Consider the following 19,492-nt stretch of genomic DNA (forward strand, 5'->3'; position numbering starts at 1 on the left):
CACCTTTAGCCCTGCCTGCACCTGGCTCCTGTCCTAGGGGTGCAGCCTGACAGTGGGACCTGCGTGGCTTGTGACCACATGAAGGCATCTGGCTCCAAAGTGCTCACTGAGGCTGGTGTATCCCCAGGGGCTCGGCTGGCAGGGGTGTCAGAAGGCCAAAAAAAGCACCTGAAACCACTGGGTACCTGCATGGCAACCCCCCATGGCTCCCTATCTTTGCTCTTTACTTGTCCCAACACCATGCACAGAACCAATATTTATATACAAAATATGACTGTGATTTCAGCAAAAAAACAATCTGCCCCCTCAGTCCATTAATAATCTTGTTTCGCTGCCAAAACATTTTCATTTCCTTTTCTCCAGGCCTTCTTTGTCTTCCTTGTGTCTATTTTTACTGCATTTTGTGACAGGCAGCCTGTCAGTTTGCCATTTAGGTGAATCTTTCTGCAGTGTGGCCAGCAAAATACTAGCAGCAGAGAAGCCTGCTAATTAAAACCGCTGCCTGTAATTTACAGATGTGCTGTCTGTGCTCAAGGAGGGATGGAGAGCAGAAATCGCTGCCCTCTCTGCAGAGGGCTGTGGGGTCATGCAGCCGCTGCAGCGACTGCTTCCCGGCCCCTGCTGATGTCACTTGGCCGCGGATATCGGGGACACGGGCTTCTCCGAACGCAGAATGCCGGCTGTCCCCGCTTCTGCCGAATTCCTCAGGGAGCAGCTCCCGTTCCCTGGGAAAAGGGCATCTCCCGGGCAGGGAGAGCGGCGCGGGGCAGGGCTGTGGGCCCATCCAGGGCAGGGAAAGAGGCACGGGGCCGGGCTGTGGGCCTGTCCCGGGCAGGGAAAGCGGCACGGGGCAGGGCTGTGGGCGCATCCCGGGCAGGGAGAGCGGCGCGGGGCCGGGCTGTGGGCCCGTCCCGGGCAGGGAAAGAGGCACAGGGCCGGGCTGTGGGCACATCCCGGGCAGGGAAAGAGGCACGGGGCCGGGCTGTGGGCCTGTCCCGGGCAGGGAAAGCGGCACGGGGCAGGGCTGTGGGCGCATCCCGGGCAGGGAGAGCGGCGCGGGGCCGGGCTGTGGGCGCATCCCGGGCACGGAGAGCGGCGCGGGGCTGGGCTGTGGGCCCGTCCCGGGCAGGGAGAGCGGCGCGGGGCCGGGCTGTGGGCGCATCCCGGGCACGGAGAGCGGCGCGGGGCTGGGCTGTGGGCCCGTCCCGGGCAGGGAGAGCGGCGCGGGGCCGGGCTGTGGGCGCATCCCGGGCACGGAGAGCGGCGCGGGGCTGGGCTGTGGGCCCGTCCCGGGCAGGGACCGTGGTGCTGAGGGCACCCCGGACCCTCCACCCGCCGCATCCCGGGGCTGGCGACCAGCGGCAGCAGCGCCGAGACGACGGCCTGAGGGCCCGAGGGGACAGCCCGAGGGGACGGCCCGAGGGACGGCGGGGGCGGCTCCCGGGGCCGCGGCCCTGCCCAGCGCCGGCTCCGCTCCGCGCCTGGTTGGTGCCGGCGGGGCCGGGGGCGCGGCCAGGCCGGGGCCGGCCCGGTAAAGCGGCGGAGCGGGCGCGGCGGCCCCGCACCATGGAGGGGCACCTGGCTCGCTGCAAGATCGTGGTGGTGGGGGACACGCAGTGCGGCAAGACGGCGCTGCTGCACGTCTTCGCCAAGGACTGCTACCCCGAGGTGCGGGAGGGCTGCGGGAGGGCGGGCCGGGCTCTGCGCCCCGCGTCCCCTCAGCTCACCTCAGCTCACCTGTGCTCTCCCCTCCGTCCCCCAGAGCTACGTGCCCACCGTCTTCGAGAACTACACGGCCAGCTTCGAGATCGACAAGCAGCGCACGGAGCTCAACATGTGGGACACCTCAGGTGGGCCGGGGGGTGGCGGGGCCGCTCTCGTCCTTCCCACCGATGGGCTCCCGTTCCCACCGATGGGCTCCTGTTCCCACCGATGGGCTCCCCGTTCCCGGAGCCGCCGGGCTGGGGCAGGGCCAGCGGCTCCGAGCCCTGCGAGCCTCCCGGGCGCTCCCGTGTCCCTGCAGCGGGAGAACCGGCTGCGGCTGCAGGGGACCAGGCGGGAGCGGGGAGGAGGGAGAGCGCTGCTGGAGGAGGGAGCCCTCGCCTCGGGAGGGATGCTCCGGTGCTGCCACAGAGCCTCTGGGGTTCTCTGGTGTATTTTTGGCTCGGTTTGGTTTCGCCTCTTTGTGTCCTCGGTTGTGGTTGTGCTCAAAGCGCCGGGCACGGCTGTCCCAGCCCGCCGAGACCCGTCCCAAACTTTGTGCCTGCTCGTGCCTCGCTGGAGGCACGAGCTGCGAGAGGAGTGCGTGATGCAGAGCTAATAGAAATATCGGCATCCCACAAAGTTCACATGTACTCTCTAATTTACCTTCGGATCCTTTTGTACAGGCAGTGCAGCTGCATGCTGTGCTCTGCTGATGAATATACATCGTGTGCTTCCTGGTGCTCTTTCCCCATAGTCTCTTAATTTCTGGAATCCTGGTGATAAATGAAGTCTTCTCAGTGTCCAAGAGCAGTAGTAAATGCAAACATGACCTAGGACTTCCTGTTGCTCATTCAGATTCCTTGCTGTAATTTTGCATTCATTAAATGACAGCTATAGCATCAGCATAGCTCTAGCTAGAGTAGTGGCTTTACTGAGTCTTGGACTAGCCCAAACATGTAAAATATATTCGAGTCTTCTTCTGGAGTAGCTTGCTGACCAGGAGACCTTGCTTTGCTGATTTTTGTTCCCTGAGACAAAAAGGGAATTAGATCCAGCTTTGCTGGCAAGCTGCATGCTGTGATGTGAGCCATGAGGACACTGGCTCCTGGGGCAGGGGATGGGGCTGGAGATGAAAATTTGGCTCTTGGCATTTGACCAGGAGCTGTGCTTGAAGCACAGAGTGCTGGTTACATGGAAGCCCTTGCAGGGTGGTTGCTGCCAGGCTGGTGTGTGTTTGGAGACTCTCAGACGTGGCCACAGTGAAACCATCCTGGCTGGTCCAGGGCTGCAGAGGGCTCCTTGAGGCTGCTCAGGGTGTGCCAGGGCTCAGGGGTGCTGACCTCACGTGTCACTGGGGTGCACATGAGTGTTCACCCACAGCTTGTTCACCCCCATGGCTGGGGGAGTCCAAACCTGGGCTTCTGCAGCCTTGGAGGGGATGTGGTGGGTTATCTTGGCTAGGCACTGAATGGCTTTGCTCTGGAGTATCTGTGTTTGATATAAAAACTTCATCTTTGCAGGGTGTAGAAGCACGTTTGAAGCATTGCTTGCTTTTTAGGAATCCTCCAGAATGATGTGCTTTGGTCTTACAAATGTTTAAAGAAAAGGACATGATAAAAAGTCCCTGAAGTATGTATCTGGCACCTGCATCTGATGCTGTCACACGTTCATTTTTCCCCTTGCGACAAAAGATGTTTTTCCAATATTTGTCTCTGCAGCCAAAAAACAAATGGACTTTGATTCTTTCTCTTTTGTCCTGTGAAAAATGTCAGACTTTAACAGCTTTGCTGTAGATAGAGTTCATCAGGTAGTTTTCCAGATAAATTCCCTTTGATTTGAAATACGCAGGAGCTAGTTTTAATAAACAATCCTGCCAAGCACTAGACAGCAGTTTTCCCTGGTAATCAAACTGAAATTTTTAGCTGTAGACCGCACACCTCTATTGAGTTTCCACTAGCCTGCAGTGGCCCTTGTAAATGGCAGCTTTGGCACAAGAAGTTTTGCACAGTAGTGAGTTGAACCAGCTGAGCTGAAGGGATCAGGAGTAGCTCCTTGCCCACCCCAAGGAGAATGACAGGCATTGGTGGGCACTTCCCCTTCTCTCTGGGCTACCTACTCTTTCTTTTAAGCTGCTTTTCATATAGGGGTTTATTGTTCATGATAAAAATCCATCCCGGCAAGAGTGGAAAAGGAGGTGTTGAGAAAGGGTGATCCTGACATGAGGAGGGGAGCACTTTCTATTTTAAATGCTCTCCTTCTCTTAGATAAATGATTGGAACTGAAACTCCCTGGGAAATCAGCAGAGACCTGGAGAGAGGAGGTGGATATTGTTTTTTTAAATTTTTAATTATTTTCCCTTGCCCCATACTTAGTTGAGGAAGCAGTTGGAGACTTTGGAAGCTGCACAGAGTGAGCTGAGCATCTCTCAGCAGTGAGTGATGGGGAAAGTGCAGTCTGGCCTGGAAAACTCCCTTTATGATGACTGAGAGTGGCTGCAGTCCACCTGGCCACTCAGCCATCCCACTGGTGAGCCCTGTACAGCCCAGGGTGTTGTTTGCTCCCTGTGTCCTTTCATCCTGTTGGAAAATGCAGCCTTTTGAGCTGAATTGACCTCTCCTAAATGGCAAACACAGGCTGTGACATTGGCAGCTGGCAGGCAGGAGCTCTCATTAGAGGAATATTGACACAGAGTGGATGGCAGTGATGGAGAACTGAATGGCTCCCTAATTGTATTGGGACATCTGATTTTCTTTAAATGCCTTTTAACTCTTTGCCCATTGTTTACTGGGGCTAGAGGGTGACTCTGGAGAGTTTCCAGCACTGAGAATCCTTTCCAGGGTGAAACCTGTGGTGCTCTGACAGGACAGATGCTGGGACTCAAAAGGGACTTAAATCTGGGAATGTACCAGGGAGAAAATCCCCTTGTCCAACATCTTCAGCTGCTGGTTGTGTTTCATGGTTGTTTCCATTTGTGTCCCAGCTCGGGACAGACCATGGGAGTAAAATTGCTTCAGGTGCCATGTCACAGCATGGCAGGAATGTCCCATGCCTGCTGTCCCCAAGTGCTACATGCTGTTTGCTAAAGCCTCCATTGAACAGCAGTCTGACACCCTTGTCTGTGAGGCAAGGGGTGCAGAGCCTGCGTGGGGAGGCATGGTTGCAGCTCCAGGGAGTGGCCGTGCCCTGGCACGTCTGCTCGTGAGCCTTATGGAGGGCACCATGCTTTGCTGCTCTTCTTGTTCCTGTTCTGGCAAATTCTTTTGGCTGCCTGTTGGCTGAACACGCTCAGCACAGAACCAACTCCTCTGCACAGGGCTGGGATCTTGTGGTGGGGGAAACTCCTGTTCAGTGGGATGTTTGATGGCTTGGGAGTGCTGTTCCCAAAGGGTTGGGTGCTCCCAGACCCGGAGTGCCTTTGCCCCGGACCCGTCAGGAGGAGCTTTGTTCCTCGGGCAGGTGGAGGAGGGTGCATGGCTGGTGATGATTAGCGATGCTCTGCAAGGAGTGGGCGAGTTTCGAGTTTCGTTTGAGTGATTCAGGTCTGGGAGGGAGCATCGTTACCCCCAGGCGTGCAGGGGCAGGGAGCTTCTCCTCAGCAAGGTAATAATACTGCTTTCCCCGTGGGATCAGGGAGTGTCCCCAGGTCTGGAAGTGGAACCATTGAGGTGCTCAGCAGGTCTCTGGCAGAGAGAGCCTTCAGTGAGCAGGCTGATCTGCTGCCAGGGCTGCCCTGCTGCCCAGGGACCAAGGCTGACCTGCTGCCCAGGGCTGCCCTGCTGCCCAGGGACCAAGGCTGACCTGCTGCCAGGGACCAAGGCTGCCCTGCTGCCCAGGGCTGCCCTGCTGCCAGGGACCTGTGCTTGGAGCGTTTCCCACCATGACCTGGCATTGCCAGCGCACCCACTGCCCATGCTGGACTGGCACAATGCCCTGCCCGCTCTGCAGAGCTTCCCTGGCACTGGGTGCCATCAAGGGGAGAGAGGAGCTCAAGCCATGCTGCTGCCCGGGTTGGCAGCACTGGTGCTGGCAGCTCTGAGGCATTACCCTGTATCTAGGTGGACTTTTGGTTCTGTTTTCAATAATAATGGTGAGGAACCTACGCTGTGCCTTGCAGCCTGGGCTGAGTTCTTTGCTTTTGGCTCACCCCCCATGCTGGGAAGCTGTGCCTGCTGTGCCTGTGGCCTCACAGAGCAGGCAGGCAGAGTAGGGAGTGACCTGAGGCCACTGAGCTGCTTGATGCATCTTTTGCTGATGCAGACTCAGCTGCAGAGTGGAGCTGCCTGCTTCTGGTAGGGACATCTTTGCCAGGGCTCCGTGGGAGACTCAGCCTGGCATTGTGCCTTGCACAAGGTCACTGCTGCCTTGGAAAGCTGCTGGAGGGACTGTCCTTTGTGGAGCATCAGGATGGTGGAGAGTCACAGTGCCTGCTGCAGCCTGCAGTGTTGCAAAGGTCAGTGCTCACTGGTTCAGCAGTGCCCTGCTCAGCTCAGAGCAGAGGAGCTGTGTGCCTGCCTGTAAGAATCCTGCCAGCCCTCCACAGCCACTGTCTCTTCAGCAGATGTGCTTTCAAGACAAGAATAACACTGTGAATTGCAAATCCCCCTCCGCCTTCCTCTTTGCCTGTGCTCAGCAAACAGTCTGCCTTGGAATGGCCTGTGTGGGAACCCACAGGCTGTGATAACAGATCCTTCTTTTAAGGGAACTACTGAGGAATGTTGATGAGATTAGAGAGCTGAAAGGGGCTGAGTTTAGCAATCTCCATGGATGCTGGGGCTGTCTGTGCCTGGATTCCCAGTGTGCAGCTCCAGGATTGCCATGGCTGCCTCTTCCCAAGTGTAAGAACAAGTTCTGTCTCAGAAAGACTTCAATGCACTCTGAGACAGACAGAAAATGTGGAGCTGCCCTTTCCATACCAAAAGAGCTCCTCCCATGCTTCCTGTTCAGACTGAGAGCCTAAAACCAGCATGCTTGTGTTGTGCCTCAGCACAAATATGTAGTTAATCCTAAAAATACGTGCAGCTGGGTCACATTCTCACGCAGGTCAGTAACCAGTCAGACAGAACTTTAAAGGGTTGCAGCAGAAATGCTGATACTGAAGTGGGTGGAGGATGGACCTTGAGAAGACATGACAGGGCAGAGCAGTGCCCAGGAGGATCTCCTCTCTGGGCACAGTGTGGAGGGCATGCTGCAGTGCTGTGTGGCTCAGGGATGGAGCTTGGTTCTGCTCTGATGATCCCTGTGGCATCATTCATCCTTTGTCCCCTCCAGATCTGAGAAGCTCAAGCCTCTGTGGGGCCATAAGATGTCCTGGGAGTTGTGGGGGTGCTGAGGAACATTTCCTTTAGTGACAACTGGCTGACCCTGCTGGCTGCTGTGGCCTCGTGGACAAGGAAGGATGTTCTGGGGGTGGGTTTGTTCCCAGCTCAGGTGCAGACCCCTTTCCCACAGCCCAGAGGTGATCTGCTCTCTCCTATGCTCTGCTCTCCCTGCTCCTCTTGCCCCAGATTCTGAAGATAAAATCTCCACTCCATGAAACTTTGCAAGTGTACAGGCACAGCCTTCCCTGTGGGAAGAAACCTTATCTGGCAGCCAAGTGCTTGGGGAGGGACCTAATGCCTGTGAACAGTAAACCTGAAATGTGCAGCACTGCACCACGAGAATTGTGTTCATTCAGCCCTCAGCCCTGTTCCCTGAGGGCAGAGTGTGTGCTGGCTGTGCTGCAGGAAGCTGTTGCCACTCTAGGTCCCTGTTGTACCCTGCAGAAAGGATGACAGGCAGGTTATGGCAATGCCAGATGCCCTTGTGACATGGCAAGAGTGCCAGGAAGGGACCTGTGACCCCCATTTGTCTCCCTGGTCAGCTGCTGCAGGCATCAGCTGCGTCTGCACACCCAGTCCTGCCATGCCAAACACCCTGTGGTGCTCCCCCAGGAGCTTTCAGGGGCTCCTCACAGTTGCTGGAGGGAGGTTTGCATCTGAGCAAGCTTCTCTGGACCACAGGCATGTGTGAGGCAGGACACAGGACTGGGAGGAGGCAGAAGAGCTCAGTTCCTGCCTGAGCTGGGGATTCCTCCACTGGTAAATCCAGCAGAACAGCCTCCTCCTGAGGGGCAGGCTTCCAGTAATAAGATCTGGAGAAGGGCCCAGAAATGCCACCTCAGCCTATGCAAATACCATTCCCTTCATCCTCAAGGTGTGCCAGCTGGGCTCTTTAGTAATTCACTAATTTTTGTATGTGTATTGTAAGAATTAGGAGCAGAGGTTAATTGTCCAAACTGATGAGCTGGTTTGTTTTTTTTTTTTTCAGTTGTGCACTTCCCAGAAGAGTGTTTGTTCTATGTCACAGAGCAGTTTCCTCCTTTCCTATACTTCAGGGGTTTGCAGTGATGCTGCACAAGCAAGACAAATGCCAAAGTTCAGCCAGGACAGAAGGTTGTGGAAGTCCTGGGGCTGTTGATTTGCTCCTGCTTTGGCAGCTTTGCCCTCTTACCCAGAGCTTGGGTGGGATCTGTCTGGCAGAGTGGACATCCTCTGTCATCTCTAAAGGCTGGTGCTCATCTGGCACCTCTGTGTGGGGAGGTGACCCAAAACTCTTTGTTTTGTCAGTGTAGCCCTCCAGAAAGCTGGGATGAATTTGAGTTTCATTCTATGAAGGCTGCTCTTGGCAGTCCCTGCAGAGAGCAGCATGTGCCTCAGCATTGCTGCCTCTTTGGGGAGAGCTTACAGTGAGCCCCCCAAGTTTGCTGCTGAGAAATTGAGCTCTTGGCAGTGCTCATCTCTGTTTTAGCCAGAGCTGGGCTGTGGGAGCCCCTTGGAGAGCAGATCATGGCTCTGCAAGCACTCTGGCTTTCCCTATTGTGGGATGGAGGGTGCTTGTGTGAGGAGGCTCATCATCTCTAGAACAGCTAATAAGGAACAAATGAAGATTAGCACCATGATGGAAGAGATGAAACAGCATATTTCAGTCCCCTGCCCAAGAGTGGCATTGCTGAGCTGCAGTGCCAGGCACTCCAGGAGCTACCAGCCAAGGGCAAAGAGGAGCTACTCATGCTTGTATCCACCCCTGAACTGCAGACAACAATGTGAATTTTATTTTTAAGCTGGTTGTAGGCTTGCTCCAGTTTTCTCTTTAATCATGAACAGATGCACTTAGGTCCTGTTTCTTGCAGACCTGGGTGCCAAGTGGGAGAATGACTCATGCAGCAAAGGAAGGCTGAATCTGCAGACACACCAGCCTTGGGCTCCTTGTGTGTGTTTGGAATTGCCAGGCTGTGGAGTGTCTTGCTGGAGGATCTGTAAGGTGTCAAGTGCTCATAATCCATAAAACTGAAGAGCTAGAGTTGAATGCTCTGGCTTTTTTGAGTTGTTTAGGTGGGGTTTTGGGGGGGTGTTTTGTTGTTTTGGATTTTTTTTTTGTGTGTGTGTGTGTTAGTTGTAATATGCAATGAAAAAGTAATAGATACAAACCAGAATTTTCTGATTCAGCAGAGATGTCTCCAGAGCAAACTGGGGATTACCTTGGCTGGGAGCAATGCAGCTCCTCTGCCCCACAGGGCAGCACTGAGGTGGGCAGAAGCTGCTGCTGCTGGCTGGGAGCTGAATGCCAGCTGAGGTGCCAGGGATGACTCTGTCACCTTGATCTCATTTAAAAAAATAAGGTTTTTTTTACCTCGTGCTTCCCTTCCCTCAGCACGGGAGTCTCTCCTGTGGTCCCAGGTGATGAGAGCAGGATTCCTGTCACTGGGGTGAGCCTGTGGGGGTCCTGTGGGATGGTGGGGGGCTGCAGCAGAGCTGAGGGCTCTCTGCTGAGGGGCTGGCAGGCTGCTGAGGAGCAGCAGGTTGCTATGATACAGTTTGCTGTGGCAATGTCTGTGCTGAATGAGCCAAAGCTGCCCCTACAAAAGGAGCATTCCTTGGCTGGGAGGGGGTAGATTTATCTGAAGTGTTTATGTAAAACTGAGAAGCTGCAGGGAGAGGATGTGCGTGGGAACGTTTCCTCCAGCACCAGGGCCCCTGTCTGGAGGCAGACAGCTCTGTGTGCATGGGGGAGAGGGCAGGGCTCAGATAAAGGACTGGGCTCATTCAGGCATGCAGATCAGCCCTGGATCTCCCGTCCTGTCCTGTCCTGTGCTCTCAGCCCATGGCAAAGATGAGACTGAAGAGCCTGTTCAAAGGGGAGCTCAGCACTGCTGTGCTTGGTGCTGCTGTGAAAGCAGCCAGGGCAGGGCAGGGCTGGCTCATCTGGCTGTGCCATGGGGAGTGCTGTGTCTGCCCGGGGTGGCTCTGCCCAGGGTGAGCTGCAGCAGTGTGAGCCTGAGGCAAGATCAGAAACCTCTGTGCCCAGGACCCCGGCTCACCCTGCCTGCCTGACTGGCATCTCTGTCCCCAGAGCTGCCCAAGATGCCACAGGGACTGGCTCCTTTCCATTAGGGAGCTTGACTTTCCCTCTAGGAAGAGGCCTGGGCTCTGCAGAGGTGAGGGTCTGTTTCTTCAGTGCTGATCCTAACCCCTTCCCTTCCCAGAGACTTTGCAGGGACAGAGCCCCATCTCTTCCCAAGAGGAGCAGGGGCTGCAGGTGCCTTTGCTCCTCTGGGCTGGCTGTAAGAGCTGCAGACACCTGGAGCCGATTTTGCTGGGATCCAATTGCACATCAAATCGAGGGCACCTTCCCCTGCAGGGGCTGGGCTGCTCAGAGCCCTGGAGCTCTGCTGTTGTAGGTACCATGGTCTGAGCTGGATGGCCAGTCTCTGGCACTGGGCAGGGTTTGGGAAGGCTCCACAAAGCCCTCAGGCTGCCCCACGTGGGCTCTGGGCAGAGGCAGGAGTGTCAGGCTCTGCTCCCCAGGTGTTTGCAGAGCTCCTGCTGGACTGCTCCCCACTCTGCACCTCAGCTGGGAGCCCCTGTGCACACAGGACCTGGGGCTGGAGATCCTGCAGAGAATCAGCCCATTCTCCTCTGGTGCCCAGCCCAGGCAGATTTCCAGAAACATAAGCCATTCCTTCCAGAAACATAAGCCATCATCATCCATAATTCATCAGGTGCTGAACTTCATTGAGGAGCCACCTGACACCTGGGCTGCACCCTTCCCCTGGGGTGGGAAAGTGCCAGATCCAGACATCCCAAGGAGCTGCAGCAGGAAGCAGGGCTGGCTTCCTCAGCCTAGGATGGCAATCCTGCTTTTGGAGGAGGCAGATTCACAAGGACTCTGGTGTCTCTGTTTCCTCTTCCCATAAATAAAATCTGCTTCTCATCCCTCCAGGAAATTTGTTTGTTTTTGCAATATAAAACCAAACCAATGCTTTTAAGTAGCAGTGAGGCTGATTGTTCCATGACTGTTTGCTGAGGTGTCTGCACTCACCAACAGAGTGCAGTGCAAATAAAAATGCTATGGCACAGTGACTTTATTGCCTGAAATTTGCATTGAAGGTACGTGTGTAGTAGAAGCACTGCAGGATTCAGGCTGGGCTCTTTGCCTGCTCACAGAGTTCCTGTGGAATGCAGAATCATCCTCTTCCATTTATAGCTCATTCACCAAATCCTGTCACTTCTTTTATATACCAAAAAGAATCTGTCTGACTTTTCCCAGCACAAATCCAGAAAGAAGGCAATTCATTTTTACCTGTCACAAATTCTCACAACCTTTGTGAGCAAGCTCTCCTGTATAAAGACAGCGAGGGAGGATACAAACCAGCAGGAGCATTTTCTGTCTTCTCTCAGCCACACCTTTCTGCTGTGAGGGGTGCAGCAGTGGCATGACAAGTGATGGAATCCAGGCGTGAGTGGTGAGCCAGGCGTGTGCAGTGCTGAGCCCTGCTGCGTGAGCAGCATCCCCAGCAGCACCTGCCAGAGGCTCACTAGGGAGGGAGAGGGATGCAAAATTTGCCTCTTCACTCTGTCAAGGGGTAAATATAAGAAAACAAGGGCAAAACCTCTGACTTCCATGCCTAAACAAAGGAACTAAAACTCTCTGCCAGTCCATCTCTGCTGAACCTTATGGGGTGTGGTCACTGGTTGTTCTGGTTTGAAAGCAAAACCAGTGAGAGGCTCCAAGTCAGACATGCAATTTATTAGGAAAAGAAAAAAAGAAAAAAAACCATGCAATAATACAAAATATAAACCAGTGACAGAGTCAGAATACAGCCTGACACCCTCTTGGTCAGGGTGTTGGTAGCAGTCCAGTTTGAATGGTGGCTGCCCTCTTGGAGTGTCAGGTGTGGTTCTGTTGGAGCAGGGATCCTGTAGAAGGATGTGGTCTTCCTCTGAAGATCCCATGGGAAAGGCAGCTGTTCCTCTGGGAATCCAGTGAAAAGGCTGTGCTGGTGTCCCAAAAATCTCAGATTCTATCCAGGTAGGAATGCTTGGCTCCTCCCTCTGGGCAGAGCATCTGACAATGGGATGATGGAATTTTTATCCGCCATGCAGTGACACTCAATACCCATTAACAACAGGTATCTCCCCAGAGGGAGGATTGGTGGAAGAGATAAAGAAAACTGCCCAGTTAACAGAAGATAACTGCCACACCTCTAACAGATGGCAAATAAAGTACATATTGCCTTGCAATCTAGGAACTGGTCAAAAGCTTGGGTTAATATCCTTTGTTTTCAACAGAGCAGTCTGCATCTTGATGCAGTGTCTCCAGTAGTTACTGGATTAAAGTCCTGTGCCTGGTGTAGAGGGCTGAGGGTGCCAGACTGTCCCTTGGCCCAGCAGCAGTGGCATGGGACTGCTGAATCCATCTCTGCTGAACCTTATGGTGGTCATCAGTCAAAAGCTCGGGTTAACATCCTTTGTTTCCAACAGAGCTATCTGCAGCTCGAGGCAGTGTCTCCAGTAGTTACTGGAATTAAGGTCCTGTGCCTGGTGTAGAGGGCTGAGGCTGCCAGGCTGTTCTTTGGCCCAGCAGCAGTGGCATGGCACGTGCTGACCCCGCTCCTCTCCGCAGGCTCAGCCTATTACGACAACGTGCGGCCCTTGGCCTACCCCGACTCGGACGCTGTGCTCATCTGCTTTGACATCAGCCGCCCCGAGACCCTGGACAGCGTGCTCAAGAAGGTGAGTGCCCAGCAGCCAGAGGGGTGCTCTGCCCCACCTTGGGGTCCCCATGCCCTGAGGCTCTCGTCAGGGCTCGCAGCTCTGGTCCCTGGCCTTGCCTGGCGTTCCTGTGCTCAGAGGAGGACGGTCAGGTGCTCTGCTTGGTCTGTGCAGAATGTGAGATATTTCCCTTTGGAAGGAACCTAGGGGATGGTGGCAGCTTGCAGCATTTGTGTGGGGTCTGTGTTCACACCTACAAATGTGGGGGCAGAGAGAAATGTTGGGCATTTGCTGTGTTTTCCATCAAGACCTTGGAAGGTCTCTGTCAGCAGAGCCACCAATGGCTATGGATTGCCTGCAGCAGCTGGGAAGTAGCCCCTGTGCCTGTTTCCAAGCAAGCAGAGTGCTCAGTTTTTTGGCTCTCCCCTCAGTTTAGCATCTGCATAGTGAAAAAGACAGCAATCAGTTCTCTATAGCTCGTCAACAGAAATGATGAGCTGTGGTGCTGAATTTGAAGTGAATTAATAAGATGAGATGGCACAATGCCACTGGCCTGGAGAGCAGGCAGGGCCCTAAGCCTGCCCTGGCACAGCTGAGTGGCTGTGCTCGGTGGGAACAGCTGAGAGTGCTCTACCTGCACCTTAGTGCCTTTCAGCAGAGCTGATATTCCAGCTGGCAGGTCCCAGAGAGCCTCACAGGGCTGGGGATCTGCTGTGGAGCACCCCTGGCTGGTCTCCAGTGGGGCACTTCTGGGAGAAGGTCCCACACAAGGCTTTCCTCTCAGGTGAAGTCCAGCAGCCTCAAATGCTGCTCAGAGGAGGGAGGGTCAGTGGCTTCCTGACTGCATCCTTTGGTCCTGGCTGTGCCCTGCTTGGTTCTGCAGGACAGCATCTGGCAGCTGCATCCTGTCCTGGGGGGCTGGCATCTCATTTGTGACACCCTCTGAGACACCAAGGCATGAAAAGCAGCTCGGAGCAGCTCCCATGGCTGTTCTCCTCAGAGAGCCCCAGGGCTGGAATGGCCACAGCCTGAACATGTCATGCTGTGCTGCTTGGCCTCTTGGCCTCTCCACATTTTGCCAAATGTTGTGCTGAAGCAAGTGCCTCTTACTCAGCTGCTGGGAGGGCTGAGAAGTGGGTCTTTGTCTCAGGAGTGTCCTGGTGAGGGGACAAAGACCCTTCAGATAAAGTGGTCAATGGCTCAGTGTTGGCTTCCAGAGCAGGTCCTGGGTACCAAGCAGGCTGGGTGGAGGGAGGGTGTTTCATGTGGACTCAAAAGAATTCACTGCTCAGCTTGGGAGTCAGCAGAATAATAATGCAAGTGAATCACTTGTACCTTAATGAAATACAAACCTCTCAATAATTAGGTGGGGCTGGGAGTTATTTGTCTCTCTGCTCACTCTTCATGTGAGTCCACCCTGCTCAGTGTGTGGCTTTCCCTGTACAGCCTCACAGATGTTTTGAGTGCTGTTAGGCAATGTTTTTTTGATATGGTAACTTAAAATACACCCTAAATCTCAGGGGATTTCTTAAGTGCCTCTGAGTAGATGCCTTGTTTCCTTTGGTGCAGGCTCACAGCCTTATGGCAGTGAGGAAAATTCCTTAGACACCATGAAGCTGAAATGGGTTTTAGCTTGTGATATCAGGCAAATAAGGAAAATAACATTTCCTGTTCAAGCCTCAGGCAAAAATTCAGCAGAGGAAATCTTTATTAATGCCTCTCCTCTGATGCCTGGGCTGCTGTACAGCATGTACACTTGAAGGGGCAGAGGCATCTGAGGGAGTGCAAGCAAGCAGCTCTGCCTTTCATGCAGAACAAGTTTTTGTGGAGTGCTGCTTTGGTTCTGACAAAGTCTTGATAGCACAACAGGTTTTGGGCTCCCAGAGGTATCAGTCATGCAGGAAGGGGATCACAGCTCTCTCCATAAATTAGGGAGCCCTGTATCACTGCAGAGACCTCTGCCAGGTGTGAACAGATAGCTCAAATCCTTCAAAATTAGGGTGCTTGTATTCCAGCTCCAAAAGAAGTGGATCTGTTCATTGTGAGGTTGTTCAGGCATTTAGTGCTCTGTGGCTGCAGCACCATGACCTCCAGCACGCTGCCCAGGGGATGGGGGTGCCTGAGTCCTGGGGAACCAGCATCCTTGGCAAGCAGATACCTGGAGATACCTAAAACAATCTCCTGATAGAAAATAAGATTTTTCATATTTTGCAGTTGGTGGTTTGGTCTGATGCTGGTTGAATGACATTTGGGTGGTTTTTAGCACTCCCTTCCCCACGAGGTTGTGGACACTGGGCTTGGTGGCTTGGTTTTCTTTCTGCTTCTAATTGCCCAGGGTATAACTTAACCTTGAGTTATTGTAGCAGGAAATTGCTAATTCCAAGTGACACTTCAGCTGGGGGTAATCTCTATTTATTATCTGCTTTCTACTTCAGCACCACTAGATAAGTAACTGGGGCATTGACATGCTGATGGAGCTGTGCAGGTCTCCCCCGGGGGAGGTCACAGGTGATGGATTTATTTACTGCTGCAGACACAGCTGACATCAGGCATACACTTTGGGAGCTCTGAAAGGAGTAATTTATATGAAGGACATGGATGTTTGCCCTGGCCTTCTCTTTCCATTGCTTCAATTCTTAATTTCCCTGGCTGTGCATATCATAATGTCTCTAGCAGGCGGTTCCCAGTAATAAATAGTGTGTGAGTGTGCAAAGAGCTCTCCACTGGCCCTGTTGACCCAAATCTGAGCACCAGACTGTGTGGCTGTTTTTCCACAGCCAGGGCTGGCCTCCTGTGGCCTTGCACAGGGGAGCACCACTTGGATGGGGCAGGTTTGCAGGGAACAGGTGAGCATGAAGGGTACTCTGGCCATTGCCATCCTTGACCTTGGCAGTCATTAAAGAGCCCTGATATGCTAATCAGTGTTTGACCAGTTGTGACACCCTGTTTGGGAAAGCCACACCCACCAGAGCCTCTCCTTTCCTCTGCAGTGGCAAGGGGAGACACAGGAGTTCTGCCCCAATGCCAAGATCGTGCTGGTGGGCTGCAAGCTGGACATGAGGACAGACCTGAACACCCTGCGGGAGCTCTCCAAGCAGCGCCTCATCCCCGTGACACACGAGCAGGTGGGTTTGGCCAGGGCCCAGGGAGGGGACAGCTGTGCTCTGTCACCACTGCACCCAGGCCTTGCAGTTGCAAGTATAGAAAATATAACATTTCCCAATAATTCTTGTAATTACATTCCTGAAAGTGTGATTTTATCCCAAAAGTAAAAGTTATTTGTAATACTTACTGCAGAAGTATTTAAGAACCCATTACAGAGTGAACAGAACATAACATTACACATCTAAACAAAAATCTAGCAAACAATGAGAATTACCTGCTCTCATAATAACTGATAGCAATTTCTTCAGTAAGATTTCTCTGCTGTGCAAAATTATTCAGCTGCAGCTGGCTTGGTCATGGCTCAGGGACTCAGAGCTGCTCGTGTTTCCACCACTCTTGTCCCCAGCTCTGGAAGACCCTGACTTATTCCTGGTGCTCTGCTGAGCAGCCACCCAGTTAGCAGCCAAAAAAGTCATTCCTCAAAGCAGGTGGAAGTGCCTGATTTGACGGGCTGGACTGGCTAAAGGGGAGTGTTGTCCTCCTGCATCTCCAGTTCAGTGCAGCTCTTTCTGCTCCCAGTGACTCCTGCTTGGCTTCTGTGTTGGGGCAAAACTGCAGGAGGGAAGAAACCACAGCTGGGGGCTGAGGGGCTGCTGCCAGTGGCCTCCAGAGGAGCCAGCAGTGTCTCCAGGCTGGTGACAGACCCAGACTGGTGCAGGCACTGAGCTGGCTCTGTGTTGTGCAGGGAAGGTGACTGTCCAGGTGAGGGGGGTTGCCCAGGGGTCTCAGCTGCAGGGGGGGCACTGTGTGAATGACAAAGTGCCAGTACCCCAGAGTGGCATTCATGCTCTCTGAACAGAGAGAGACATAATTTTCTCTCCCTGGGTTTTTCCTAGAGAAGAAGAGAAAACAATTCTTATCTCTGCTTGCTGCTCCTGTTATTTTTGCACATGTGGAATGTGTTATGGAGATTGTTTACCTACAGTGATTTGTCAATTAGATTCTGCTGAGGATTATTTTGTTTCCTTAACCAATTGAGTCAAAGTTGTGTCCTGGCTGTCTCAGGATGTTTTCTTTAATATTCTTTTAGTATAGTATCTCTTTAATATAGTATTGTATAATAATATAATATGGTATAGTTTTAATAAAGCAGTTGTTCAACTTTCTAAATCAATATGCCAATCATTCCCAGATGTTAGAGTCACCCTACATTCTACAATGCCCCAGGGCCCAGAGGCTGGCAGCACTGCTCAGGAGGCTGCCCTCACCTCTGCAGCTCTCACAGAGCCTTGCCCTGGTGGGGAACCACTGTGTCCCCAAGGTGCCACTGGCAGGGCTGCTGGCTGGGTGGCAGGCTGCTTTGTGAAAAACACCAATCACTTGTTTTTAGAATTTTAAAAGTTTAATAGTAATAAAATGGTTATAAAAATAGTAATATAGTTAGAGTAATAAAAATTAGTATTTAGGACAATAGGAGACAACAAAAACAGAGTTACAGATAGTCTGGGTGCTTCTTTCTGGGCAAAATAAGCCTGAAAAAGGACACAGGTTAACAGAGGATTAACCCTTTAAAGCAATAGCCTGTTTCATATTCATACACCTCATACATGATGCATAAATTCCATTCAAAAAAAGGATTCTGTCTGGTCAGTGTCAGCTTCTTCCTCTGAATCCTAACGGATAACACATCCAATATTAATTTTAATATCTGCAAAAAGCCAACCCTAAAATACACATTTTCCACGTGCTCCTCGGGCAGCGAGGTGCGCTGACCCTGTTCCCTCTCTCTGGCTGCAGGGCAGCGCGCTGGCACGGCAGATTGGGGCGGTGGCCTACGCAGAGTGCTCCTCCAAGGTGTCGGAGAACAGCGTGCGGGACGTGTTCCATGTGACCACGCTGGCCTCGGTCAACAGGGTGCACAAGAACCTCAAACGCAGCAACTCCAAACGGGGACTGAAGCGGGCGTCACAGATGCCTGGCAGGACAGACTTCCTGAGTGACACAGAGATCAGGAAAGACCGAGCCAAGAGCTGCTCCATCATGTGAAAAATGGGCTGTAAATAACGTGTGTGTGTTGTCCATTTGTACAGTAACTGGCTGAGACAAGGGCATGGTGCTGGCTGCAGGAGCTAGCCTGCCTTTCCAAAGCCTTTTTCTCAGTCTCCAGGGCTGAGCAAAGGTGCCAGCTGCAAGCAGGGCTGCACGAGTTGCCCTGCACTGTGGAGAATTCTGGGCTGGCTGCTGCTGTGCAGATTGCTTGGGATGAAGGAACCACTTGGCAGAGGAGTATTCGGGTGCTGGAAGGTCTGTGACTGGGTGAAACAAAGTCAAAGGGAGCGATGCCGTGTGTGTGTGTGTGTGCCACCCTCCTGTACCCGCAGCCCAGGCCCTGCCCCTGTGCAGCTGTACAGCACACACAGTGTGGGCTGGGGGCTGTGTGGGACCTGGGCTGGAGGGAGGAGGGGGATTGTGAGCAGCAGAGTGTGATCAGGAGAAGGTATTCTTCCAATCTTCCTTCAGAAGGGAAATGATGTTTGAGGTGATGCTGCCCTCAGCCAGGTTGGACAGCAAGTGCCAAGGAAGGTGCAGTTCTGGGCCAGAGCTGGGAGGGAGGGAGGCTGGGAAGGAACCTTAACCTGATGAGACACCACAGCACTCCACCTCCTGCAAAGAAAATAGGCAGATCTCTCTTCCCACAGCAATTCAGATACTCAAACTGCAATTGAAACGCAGCTGAGTGGATCTGGCTCCACGGGAGAGGTGTGTCCCACTAGATGCATCCTGAGAATGGTGGTTCCCTTCAGCAAGCAAATGCCCCTGGGCAGCTTTGCTGACACCTGGGCACTCCCTGGGCTCTCCCCCTGTCCTGCACACACAGCTCCCAACAATAACTGCAATAACAATCCATATCCTGCTCCCCACCCACTTCCAGCTGCAGATTGTGTTGCATGGTGCTGTGTTTGTCTGGTATCAATGGGAAAAAATGCCTTTATGCATATCTGCACCCTGTCTCTGCTGTGGCAGTGGGAGAGGAGGTGCTCCCTGCCCTTGTGCCTTGCTGTCTGGCCTCCTCCCAGCATCTCCCATTGCTTCTGCTGCTGCCCCCTCTGAATGCCTTTGATGACAGTATTAGCCTGGGCTTAATGTCACATGGACACTTTATGGAAAAATAGAATCTGCTCTGTTGCCAGATCCAGCTGTGTCTGTGGGCTACAGGAAAAATAAACATGATTGGAAAATCTGTGGTGCTCAGCTGTGTTCATTTTTAACTCAAACACACATCCTCTCAAAACCTCTTACTGCCCAGCTTACCTTTGGATCCTGATGTCTCTCTCTAGCTCTTGAAATACACTTGTGCACCCCCATCAGTGAAAAACCCAGAGGATTTATCTGCATGTATTCATTTTGGAGCTGAAACACCTGCTTTGAACAGCCTCTTCCTCTGTCCTGACTCCTGAAATGTTGTGCAGCATTTGCAGGTTGTCTCTGCCTGATTCAGCAGCCTGGGCTGCCAGGAGCTCTGTCATCACTACAGCATTAGCTTTTGACTCAATATTTTGTGTCTGCTCTCACACCCAGGTCTTGGGCTGCAGCTGCACAGGGAAGGCATTTTGGGGGATTGGAGCTGCTGATTTACCAGCACAAGAAAAGCT

The 19,492-nt window shown here is 53.1% G+C and overlaps 1 protein-coding gene across 1 annotated transcript; it reads left to right on the forward strand.

The window, feature by feature from the left end:
* The first annotated feature begins 1,514 nt into the window (after positions 1-1,514).
* On the forward strand, positions 1,515-19,078 carry RND2 (Rho family GTPase 2). Its single transcript, XM_041426439.1, has 5 exons — positions 1,515-1,668; positions 1,763-1,850; positions 12,646-12,755; positions 15,725-15,859; positions 17,637-19,078. The coding sequence occupies exons 1-5, from the start codon at positions 1,567-1,569 to the stop codon at positions 17,883-17,885; spliced, it is 684 nt and encodes a 227-aa protein (XP_041282373.1). The 5' UTR covers positions 1,515-1,566; the 3' UTR covers positions 17,886-19,078.
* Positions 19,079-19,492: the final 414 nt, after the last annotated feature.

The sequence above is a fragment of the Onychostruthus taczanowskii genome, unplaced genomic scaffold (genome assembly GCF_017590055.1).
Source record: "Onychostruthus taczanowskii isolate IOZ18803 unplaced genomic scaffold, ASM1759005v1 scaffold91, whole genome shotgun sequence".
Lineage (NCBI taxonomy): Eukaryota > Metazoa > Chordata > Aves > Passeriformes > Passeridae > Onychostruthus > Onychostruthus taczanowskii.